This window comes from Palaemon carinicauda, chromosome 19 (assembly GCF_036898095.1).
Source record: "Palaemon carinicauda isolate YSFRI2023 chromosome 19, ASM3689809v2, whole genome shotgun sequence".
Lineage (NCBI taxonomy): Eukaryota > Metazoa > Arthropoda > Malacostraca > Decapoda > Palaemonidae > Palaemon > Palaemon carinicauda.
Genome location: NC_090743.1, coordinates 75,707,113 through 75,719,612, shown reverse-complemented (window position 1 = coordinate 75,719,612; position 12,500 = coordinate 75,707,113). Strand labels below are relative to the sequence as shown.

The window sequence follows — 12,500 nt, the reverse complement described above, 5'->3', positions numbered from 1 at the left end:
AGCTTGTTACAAAATATCCTTGAAACCCACCATATATACATGTGATAAAAACCCAAGACATTCTCCATCCAAGCCTACACCCAGGAAGTACCAGTAATTGCCTGCTGATGACTCAGTGGGTGGACCTAGAAGCCACCCGACAACATCCCTCTCCCCTCTAGCTAACAAAGACAGTTAGGTTGCAGAAAATACTGAAATGTACTGGGGCTGTTAGTGGGGCTCAAATCTTGACCCAGACAATGCGAACCAGGGGTGTTTTCAATAAGCTTCCAGAATATACAGGTAAAAGTAGCAAAGAGACGTGGTGATGCACAAGTTATAATTATAATGGACTTTTTTTTTGGTGAGAGAACAATTTCTTCTATGAGAAAATAATTGAGGACATGATATTTTACTATTGACGTAAAATTTTCTGCTCACCTGTGATAGAACTATAGAGGTCTTGAAAACATCTAGCTGCAGCTGAGGCATGGAACAAAGGTTTAAGGGGTTAGGTAGCCAGATAGAGGAAAGGGAATTGGGAAAAATAAGAGTTGAAGTAAAGGACTAAAACGAAGGTAAAACTGTAGGCAAAAAGAACTATGACCTTTTAGTTTGTTAGTGAGGCTTGAACTGACTGATATAGCAAGATTCTCTAGTGCATTTTTAAATATTAAGGAACAATATTATCCTATACATGTCTTTTTGCATTGGAGCAATAAGCAGGCTGAATATATTCGGGAACCAGATGCACTAAAATTTCTCTAGCATTAAGTGTATTGCTATACCTACATAACTCACGACATGTCAATGAAACTACAGCTAGAAGATTTTGTCAATAAAGCTTTGGGAAGATATTAAGAGCAAGCAGGTTAGTGGTAAATGATAACACATGGGATAATAATAAATTTCTTTTATATAGATGAGATAATAATGGAGTGATAGAGACTTTCTAGGCATGTTCTTTGCACCAACCCTGGGAGAATATTGTGTGATAGTATCAGCTGAGCGCCTATGCCTGGTGTAAGAATTGGATAAATCTGGTCTCTTTGGGTTAGATTCATGAGACAGTAGGTGTGGAAGCTAGAGGTAGAATTTCTAAGGCTACTTTTCCATGCGTACACACACCCATATATATATATATATATATATATATATATATATATATATATATATATATATATATATATACATATATTGTAAGGACAGTGAGACAAGCGTCACCAAGATCAACTGATGCTTTGTTCAAATGTGCGTGGGAGTATATTACAAGGTGCGGACGGAAAGGTAGGATGGCGCTGGCGCCAAATGAGATTGAATTGCCCGCCAAAATATATGTGTTTTCTGACACTTACAAATATATGAATTATGAGTTAACAGAAACATGTAATGAAATAATACATATGTCAAAATGTAGCTCTGATAGAGCAGAATACATATACATGGGGAACCATGGTGTGGCAAAGGAAAATTCAAATAAATAAACAGTTGTTGATTTTCTGGACGACGAAGGACAGTGGTGTCCTTACTAGTACTCCCCCCAACAAAAAATCGGACGGCGTAGAGGGCTGATGATCAATCTTCGTATCTTTTTGGGCGTCGGAGGGTTCCTCTTGTTTTTAAACGGAGGGGTGCGCAGGCAGTCGGCGTAAGGATCTCTTCCTCTTGTCGTCGTTTGATGATTTTTCTTTCGTTGGGCGCCTTGTTTTGAGGTGGCACTCTGGATCTGCCAGGTCCGGCGGAGGCGGTGTCGCTTCCTTCGAGAAACGCTGGTTTCACGCGGTCTATTGAGACCCAGTCCTCTTGGCCATGGACGTCGAGCAGGGAGGCTTTCGTTGTCTTCTTAATTACCCGGTAGGGGCCTCGATAAGGTCTAGTTAGTGGTTGTTGATGAGCGTCGACGCGGACGAAAACGTACCGCAGTCATCTCGGTTTTTTGGCTTGAAGTGCTTGGTTCTGTCCTGGTAAGTTTTGAGACATGGCCTGAACTTCCTGGCGATGTCCCTTAGGTGATCCAGCTGCGTGTCGTCGGTTGATGAGGGAAAGAATTCGCCAGGAACTGCGAGCGCCTCCCCGTAAACCTTTTCGGCGGGCGAAGGTTTGCCGTCTGCGCGAGGGGCGGTGCGAAGGCCGAGGAGTACCCAAGGAAGTCGTGATTTCCAGTCCCCGTCGGTGCAGCTCGCCATCAGGGACGCCTTGAGGGCGCGGTTAGTTCTTTCGACCATGCCGTTTGCCGCGGGGTTGTATGCCGTGGTGCTGTGGAGCGTCGTCCCCATCAGGTTCGCCAAAGCGAGCCATATTTCTGAGAGGAAAGCGGGGCCTCTGTGTGTCGTGATGTCGTCAGGAACGCCAAACCTGCTCACCCAGCTTGACAGGAGGGCTTCGGCACATGCTTGAGCCATAGCTTCTGTCATCGGCGATGCCTCCAACCACCTCATGGAGCGATCGATGATTGTAAGCAGGTAGCGAGCATATCCAAAGGGGGCAATGGTCCCACGACGTCGATGTGTATGTGACCGAAACGTCTTTTTGGCTGGGGGAAATCGCCTACCCCCGATTCGGTGTGACGGCTGACTTTGCTTGACTGGCAGTTGATGCATGGCTTCGCCCATTCTCGGGCGTCCTTTTTTATCCCTGGCCAGACGAACTTTTCAGACAGAAGGCGAGCGGTGGTGCGTCCTGAGGGGTGTGAAAGTCCATGGATGATATCAAATATTTTCCTTCTGCAGGAGGCTGGTATCCAGGGACGCGGGCGGCCGGTGCTGGTGTCGCAAAGAATAGTTACTCCTGCTGGTCCGAGGGGGAATCGCACTTATCTTGAGCGCGGATGGCCCCGTCAGGTGATCGTGTGCTTCTCGGTCGGTGCGTTGTTCGGTTGCGAGATTGGCGTAGTCGATTCCCACGTGGATTGCGTCAATTTCAATCCTTGGAAGGGCGTCCGCGACTGGGTTTTTCTTTCCTGGGACGTAACGTATGGTGCACCCGAATTCCGCGATTGTTGTGAGATGACGTTGTTGTCGGGAGGACCATGCGTCTGTCGATTTCGTGAAAGCGTGTACGAGGGGTTGATGGTCCGTCGCGATTGTGAAGGGAGTGCCCTCCAAGATGTGCCTGGAGTGGCGTACGGCGAGGTAGACGGCGAGGAGTTCCCTATCGAAGGTGCTGTATCTTGTTTCGGCGGGTTTCAATTTCTTGCTGAAGAATGCCAGCGGTCGAGGAGAACCATCGACGAGTTGCTCCAGCACAGCCCCACAGGCGACGTTGCTGGCGTCGGTCGTTAGTCGCACGGTCGCGTTGTCGTCGAAATGAGCCAGGGTGGTGGCATTCACGAGGGCATCCTTCGTCCGGGCGAATGCCTGTTGCTGGGGCAAACCCCACTCGAGTTTTTTCGCTTTTCCTTTCAGGACCTTGTCGAGGGGTGACAGGGTTTGTGGGATGTTGGGGATGAAGCGCCTGTAGTAATTGACCATCCCCAGGAACTCCTGAAGTTGGCGGATGGTCGCAGGTATCGGGAACTTTCTGATGGCGTCGACCTTGGTTGTCGTGGGTTTTACCCCGCACGAGGATACGCGGTGACCAAGGAAATCCACTCCTTCCGCACCGAACGTGCATTTGTCGAAACGTACGACCAGGCCGTTCTCCTGTAGGCGTTTGAGGACAGTGCGGACGTGCCTCCGGTGTTCCATCTTGGTTTTTGAGAATATCAGGATGTCGTCGACGTAGCAGAAAGGAGAATTTAAATAAATAAACAGTTTGTTGATTTTCTGGACGACGAAGGGAGTGGTGTCCTATATATATATATATATATATATGTGTGTGTGTGTGTGTGTGTGTGTGTGTATGTGTGTATGATCCCATTAGCATTAAATTAGTTGAGTTTTTCATCTCAAATCTCCCGCTAAATATGGAAAGTGTAGATGTCTGCAGTTTTAAGTAGGATTACAAATATTGAGCAGTTTTCCTATAACGTAAAAGTAGTTTTCAAAATAACCCTTCCTCCATGACAGTGCACAGATTGCTTGACAATGCATCTAAATATCAGTTTGTCTAAATCATATTTTCATCATCCTGGTGAATGGTTCATATTTGGTCTGATTGTTAAAAATACATTATAAATCTTAATTTCAAATGAACAACTACTTTTGAAATATAGCTCAGGCTACTTTCACTTAATGTTAAAAATTTAGCCTCATATAGATACATAAATCCCAAATTCTGATATTTAGATCACGCTGACAGCTTGTGTTCACAAATCCTTGAGGAATAGATCTACCAGTTTCTCCAATATAAATCTGAACACAATCAATTCATGGTAAACACCAAAACCTGCTCCTTTCATAATCAAATATACAAAATTAGAGAACTGGAAATAGCTTCAAGATAATGGAATATAAATGGACTGTCATTTCCCAGGTGCTTGGAGACTTTGTATGATTTTGTAGTTAAAGTAAATTAATGTTTTTATAGGAACCCCTCTGCTATACCTTTCCTTTATTGCTTTATATGCTGCGAATAGAAACTGATTCATATGTTGTTAAATTTTCTAATATCCGTTTTTCCATACACTCTGAGACCCAGATCAGAACCAATCATAATCAATATGGAGACATAAAAAAACATTGATTATTCATTATTTTATACATGAACATACATACCTCCCTCACCCACAAATGTGTGCGTGTGGATGTTTGCATATGTTTCTTAATTACAATTAATGGAATGATATGTTTCTTTAGTACAATCAATGGAATCATGATATGTTTCTTTAGTAAAATCAATGGAATCATGTTTCTTTAGTACAATCAATGAAATCATGATATGTTTCTTTAGTAAAATCAATGGAATCATGATATGTTCCTTTAGTACAATCAATGGAATCATGATAGGTTTCCTTAGTACAATCAATGGAATCATAATATGTTTCTTTTGTAGAATCAATGGAATCATAATATGTTTTTTTAGTACAATCAATGGAATCATAACATATTTCTTTAGTACAATCAATGGAATCATGATATGTATCTTTTGTACAACCAATGGAATCATAACATGTTTCTTTAGTACAATCAATGAAGTCATAATATTTTTCGTTAGTACAAATATTGGAATCATAATATACCCAGCCAAGGCCGATCCCAAGCCTGGGTGAATGGGGAGGGTTGAGCATGGGGCTAACACCCCCACCTCGGAAAACCTTTATTGATATGGAAACTCATGATAGGATTGAACGGACGGATATAACGTTGACGACTCCTCGCAAGAAACTGGACCCCTCAAATGGAAGACTCCCCTAAAGATTGGTACATGGAACATTAGCAGTTTATACAGAGCAGGATATGCTAAAAGTCTGATGGAAGAATTGAGTAAATATGATTTGGATATTGCAGTATTATAGGAGGTAAGGTGGACTGAATATGAACAATGCTCAATTGATAAACAATGTATACTGTATAGTGGACAACAAGATGGCAGACATGAACAAGGAGTTGGTTTCTTATTAACAGAAAAAGTCAGGAAGTCTCTTATTAGTTTTCATCCCATAAATGAAAGACTGGCGACAATTAGAATTAATTGTAAATGGTTTAGAGTGACAGTTATTGGAAGCTATACCCCTACAGAAGACAGTGAAGACCAAGATAAAGATCTGTTCTACGAAAAATTACAAGAAGTCCTTGATGATATCCCAAAACATGATATGATAGTGCTTGCTGGAGACTTCAATGCAAAGGGTGGCAGAGAGACAGACGCATATGCACTTGCCATAAGAAGAGAAAGCCTATATGAACATTCAAATGACAACGGAACACGACTGGTTTCCTTTGCGATCACCAACAACCTGATAATTGGTGGAACTCTCTTCCCCCACTAAGATATCGGTAAGCATAAATTGAAGTCACCTGACAGTAGAACCTTCAACCAAATTGACCATGTACTTTTCAGCAGAAAACACCGCAGGTCACTACAAGACGTCAGAAGTCTATGAGGAGCAGACTGTGACACTGATCATTGTTTAGTAAGGGCAAAAATTAAAGCAAAACTGTGTGCAAGAAAATCAGGACAAGTAGAAAAAAGAAATAGGTATGATGTAGAAAAGCTGAAAGAAGTGGCAGTAAAGGACAATTTTCAAATGAAGCTCACTAACCGATTTCAAATGCTAGAGATGTTAGACGATGATGCAGACGCTGAAAATGTAAATACAAAATGGCAAGCAATTGAAGAAACAGTTAAGGAGGCAGCAGAGGATGAAGTTGGCTACATACTAGGAAGAAGAAATGCCCACTGGTATGATAATGAATGCAGAAAGGTGGCGGAGAGGAGGAAACAAGTTAGAGCCAGGGTATTACAAGCCCCATGAGATGAAGGCTGGAGAGAGGAATCCCGACGGGAAAACAGAAATGTAAATAGAGTTTTTGTTTCCACTAGAGTGGAAACAAATAAGGCAATTAAAAATTTAAAAAATAATAAAAGCCCAGGTAATGATAACATCCCAGCAGAGCTTTGGAAATCTGGGGGTGAAGTGATCCAAAAAAAAACTTCATGATCTGATGGTGACAATTTGGAATGAAGTAATCATTCTAGATCAGTGGGGGGAAGGAATCTTTATCCGGATACATAAGAAGGGAGACGTAATAATCTGCAGTAATTATCGAGGTATTTGTTTACTACCTACAGCATATAAGATATTTACAATAATTATATACCATAGACTTACCACCTAAAAAGAAATTATAATCGGAGAATATCAGCGTGGTTTCCGAGCTGGGCGGTCTACCATTGACCAAATATTCTCCCTCAGACAAGTCATAGAAAAATACTGGGAATATGATAAACAACAAACCCACTTATTCATAGACTTCAAACAGGCATATGACAGCATATACCGAACATCAATGTGGAATATAATGAGAGAATTCGGAATACCCTCAAAACTCATAAGGGTAAGGAAAGCCTGTTATAAAAATACCCTATGCTCAGTTAGATGCGGTTCAAGATATACTACCACTTTTCAAGTGAAAAGCGGCCTAAAACAAGGATGCATCCTTTCCCCTCTTCTCTTCAACCTGGTAATGGAAAAGGTAGCAAGAAGCATAACTGACAGGCACGAAGGGGTCACTTTTAATAACGTAAGTGTCAACTGCTTAGGCTATGCTGATGACATAGATATCATAGTGGTCAACCTCAGCTCCACCTAACAAATCAGTTCAAAACAATGGCTTGCTAGGTGGGAATAGAGATAAATGAAGGCAAAACTAAAATCATGTAAGTGGTAAGAACACCGCAATTACAAGGAAATGTAGATCTTGCAGGCATCAGAATTGAGACAGTAGAATCCTTTAAATATCTGGGTACTATTATGTCGCAGAATGCTGGAATGGCTGAAGAAGTTACAGCAAAGATTGGAGCAACCAACAAATGTTATTTCAGCCTTACAGACCTTTTTAAACACCGATCAATCTCCGTAAAACAAAATTGAGAATATATAACACAGTTATCAGACCAGTTTTGATATATGGATGCGAGACATGGTCTCTAACAAAAACATTAGAGAAAATAATTGAAATTTTTGAGAATGGGATTCTGAGAAGAATAGAGGGGCCCTTCTACGACAAGAAATAAATGGATGGAGAAGACGACATAATAGAGAAATAGGAAATAGTACAAACCAACCAAATATATGTGATGTAATTAGATCAAGAAGACTCCAATGGGCAGGACACATGGCTCGTATGGATGAGGATAAAGCTCCAAAGAGGATATTCTTGGCTGAAGTTGTTGGAAGAAGACCTGTAGGACGGCCAAGAAAAGATTGGAGAAGATGCTTGGAGGAGGATGTAAGAATCTCTGGGGGAAACCCAAATGAATGGCTCCATGTGGCACAGTATAGAGAAGAGTGGATAATCCTATCACGAACGGTCATGGGTCAAAATGTGGCCTAAGTACCACCGGAATCTAAAATATGTTTCTTTAGTACAATCAATGGAATCATGATATATTTCTTTAGTAAAAACAATGGAATCATCATATGTTTCTTTAGTGCAGTCAATGGAATCATGATATGTTTCCTTAGTATTGTTCTCCTGTCTGGTCTTCAGCTGCTGATTCTCATCTTAATTTGTTGGATAGAAACTTACGTTCTATTAAATTTCTTATTCCTGATGTAGATATTAATCTCTGGCACCGTTGTTCAATTAGTTCATTATGCATGTTGCATAAGATTTTTCATAACTCTGACCAGCCTTTACATTCAGATCTCCCTGGACAATTCTATCCTGTTCGTAATACTAGGCAGGCAGTTAATTCTAATAGCCAGACCTTCTCCATCATGAGGCTCAATACTGCACAGTACTCTAGAAGTTTTATTCCAGCTGTTACCAAGTTTTGGAATGATCTTCCTAATCGGGTAGTTGAATCAGTAGAACTTCAAAAGTTCAAAGTTGGAGCAAATGCTTTTTTGTTGACCAGGCGGACATGAAACTTTTTATAGTTACACATGACATATTTGTTTTTGACGTTGTTAAAAGTTTATGTATGACATATCTGTTGTGACGTTGTTACTTTTTTTTAGAATGATTTATTGTTAATTTGTTCTCTTCACTTATTGATTTCCTTATTTCCTTTCCTCACTGGGCTATTTTTCCCTATTGGAGCCCCTGGATTATAGCATCTTGCTTTTCCAACTAGGGTTGTAGCTTGGATAATAATAATAATAATAATAATAATAATAATAATAATAATAATAATAATAGTACAATCAATGGAATCATAATATTATTTTTTAGTACAATCAATGGAATCATAATATGTTTCTTTTAAAGAGTCAATGGAATCATATTTCTTTAGTACAATCAATGGAATCATAACATAGTTCTTTAGTACAATCAATGGAATCATAATATGTTTCTTTTGTAGAGTCAATGGAATCATATTTCTTTAGTACAATCAATGGAATCATAATATGTTTCTTTTGTACAATCAATGGAATCATAATATTTTTCTTTTGTACAATCAATGGAATCATATATTTCTTAAGTAAAATCAATGGAATCATAACATATATCTTTAGTACAATTAACGGAATGATATGTTTCTCTTGTACAAACAATGTAATCATAATATGTTTCTTTATTACAATCAATGGAATCCTAATATGTTTCTATAGTACAATACATTTCTTTTGTATAGTATATTGAATCATATGTTTCTTTTGTACAAACAATGGAATCATAACATAGTTCTTTAGTACAATCAATGGAATCATAATATATTTCTTTAGTACAATCAATTGAATCAGGATATGTTTCTTTGTTACAATCAATGGAATCATAATATATTTCTTTATTACAATCAGTGGAATCATAATATGTTTCTTTAGTACAATCAATGGAATCATAATATGTTTCTTTTGTAAAATCAATGGAATCATAATATATTTCTTTATTACAATCAATGGAATCATAATATGTTTCTTTAGTCCAACCAATGTAATCATGATATGTTTCTTTTGTACAATCAATGGAATCATAGCATAATTCTTTAGTACAATCAATGGAATCATAATATGTTTCTTTAGTACAATCAATGGAATCATAATATGTTTCTTTTGTAAAATCAATGGAATTATAATATATTTCTTTATTACAATCAATGGAATCATAATATGTTTCTTTAGTCCAATCAATGGAATCATAATATGTTTCTTTAGTCCAACCAATGTAATCATAATATGTTTCTTTTGTACAATCAATGGAATCATAATATGTTTCTTTTGTAAAATCAATGGAATTATAATATATTTCTTTATTACAATCAATGGAATCATAATATGTTTCTTTAGTCCAATCAATGGAATCATAATATGTTTCTTTAGTACAATCAATGGAATCATAATATGTTTCTTTTGTAAAATCAATGGAATTATAATATATTTCTTTATTACAATCAATGGAATCATAATATGTTTCTTTAGTCCAATCAATGGAATCATAATATGTTTCTTTAGAGCAATCATTGGAATCATAATATATTTCTTTAGTACGATCAATTGAATCATAATATGTTTCTTTCTTACAACCAATGGAATCACAATATGTTTCTTTAGTATAATAAATTGAATCATAATATCTTTCTTTATTAAAATCAATGGAATGAGAATATGTTTCTTTATTACAATCAATGGATTTATAATCTGTTTTTATAGCACAATCAATGGAATCATAATATGTTTCCTTTACACAATCATTGGAATCATAATATGTTTCTTTAGTACAATCAATGGAGTCATAATATGTTTCTTTTTTACAACCAATGGAATCATAATATGTTCCATTATTAAAATAAATGGAATCATAATATGTTTCTATGGTACAATCAATGGACTCATAATATATTTCTTTAGTATAATAAATTGAATCATAATATGTTTCTTTTGTACAAACAATGGAATCATTATATTTTTGTTTAGTACAATCAATGGAATCGTAATCTGTTTCTTTAGTAGATTCATAACATATTTCTTTAGTACAATTATTGGAATCATAATATGTTTATTTTGTACAATCAATGGAATTATAATATATTTTGCAGTCCAATTAATGGAATGATAATATATTTCTTTTGTACAAACAGTTGAATCATAATATGTTTCTTTAGCACAATCAATGGAATCATAATATGTTTATTTTGTACAATCAATGGAATTATAATATATTTTTGCAGTCCAATTAATGGAATGATAATATATTTCTTTTGTACAAACAGTTGAATCATAATATGTTTCTTTAGTACAATCAATGGAATGATAATATGTTTGTTTTGTACAAACATTGGAATTATAATCTATTTCTTTAGTACAATCAATGAAATCTTATATTTTTTAGTACAAACAATGGAATCATAATTTATTTCTTTAGTACAAACAATGGAATCATAATATATTTCTTTAGTACAATCAATGAAATTTTGATATATTTCTTTAGTACAATCAATGGAATCATAATATATTTCTTTAGTACAATCAATGGAATCATAATATATTTCTTTAGTACAATCAATGGAATCGTAATATATTTTTTAAGTACAATCAATGGAATCATAATATATTTCTTTAGTACAGCTCAATGGAATCATAATATATATCTTTAGTACAATCAATGGAATCATACTATATTTCTTTAGTACAATCAATAGAATCATAATGTCTCTTTGGTACAATTAATGGAATTATAAATCATAATATATTTCTTTAGTACCATCAATAGAACCCTAATGTTTCTTTGGCACAATCAATGTTATGATAATGTGTTTCTTTATTATAATCAATGGAATCAAAATATTTTTCTTTTGTACAATCAATGGAATCATAATATATTTCTTTAGTAGTAATAATGGAATCTTAATATTCAAAAACCGTCAACCTATTTACACAGTTTGAGGACAAGTGTCTCTCTTATTAACTCCTACAATCAAAGTAGAAAATATAGATAAAACATTAGTTCAAAATTCCCAAAATATCAAAGAACAGGTTTACAGTTATAATGAAAAATCCAAATTTTAAAACGATGGAGTCAACTTTTTTTTTTTTTTTTTTTTTTTTTTTTTTTTTTTTTTTTTTTTTTTTTTTTTACAGGAGTTTGTCTTATTGAAAACCCTTGGTGGATTCTACCGCTTGAGGCAGTAGGATCGGCATCTAATGGCTTTTTCATGACATCATCCATGGGCTATATCACTATCCTCGTCCAGACAGAAACAATTGCCTCTTTTCGAGGACTCTTCAAAATAATACATGACGGCGCTGGTTAGTTATTTTATTGTTGTTGCATTAAAATTTTGCGGTTCTTGTATCGTCAATTATTGTCACAACCTTATCCTGATATACTTCTCACACTATTGTAACCATACCAAAGTATTCGATTTGTCTTCTAGTCAATTTCAGGTAATTTACTGTCCATTACCCTCTTTGTTTGTCTGATTAATATCTTTAACAGTCACTTCTATATATCTTTGTATCTTTACATCAACCTCTTACCATCAAGCTTTATTCAGCTCTGCCTATTCTACTGCATATCCCATACTTAACAACTATTCAAAAGAACCCCTACATTGACAAAAGACTATTTTCTCTCCAGATATCATGTCTCCTTCTTTTAGTTAATCTTGCTTTTTGTATACAACTCTCACTGATAAAGCTTATATTTTCATCTCGAGTACTTGATCAAATTCACACCTGTATTTCTATTAATTGTGTTCTTCTTCTCTCATTTATTTCCTAGACCTCCATATCCCTCCTCTCGTACAGTAACTGTTTAATTTTCTCTTTTGTCATCCTTTTCTTGAAAAACCATTTCCTTTCCTTTAGCTAAACATGCAATTTTGTCCTCCTACCCCTTACTGTTCTACACCTACTCCATAAACAATCTATTGCAAGTCTTAAAACTCACTTGAATGGTTGGTTTCCTTATAATGCCCTTCCACGTTGGAGTCATCAACCTTAGCTCATGATTTCTCCATCTTTTCATTTGATA

At 36.5% G+C, this 12,500-nt stretch overlaps 1 protein-coding gene across 3 annotated transcripts in view; it reads left to right on the top strand.

Annotated features, from left to right (window-relative positions):
• The window catches only part of LOC137658274 (major facilitator superfamily domain-containing protein 6-like), a 53,773-nt gene extending 41,980 nt beyond the window's left edge, over positions 1-11,793 (top strand). For all 3 annotated transcript variants that reach the window (XM_068392947.1, XM_068392950.1, XM_068392949.1), the window contains exon 8: positions 11,606-11,793. In XM_068392947.1, the coding sequence (XP_068249048.1) occupies positions 11,606-11,778 (173 nt within the window). In that variant the 3' untranslated portion in view covers positions 11,779-11,793. The remainder of the gene's footprint in view (positions 1-11,605) is intronic.
• Positions 11,794-12,500: the final 707 nt, after the last annotated feature.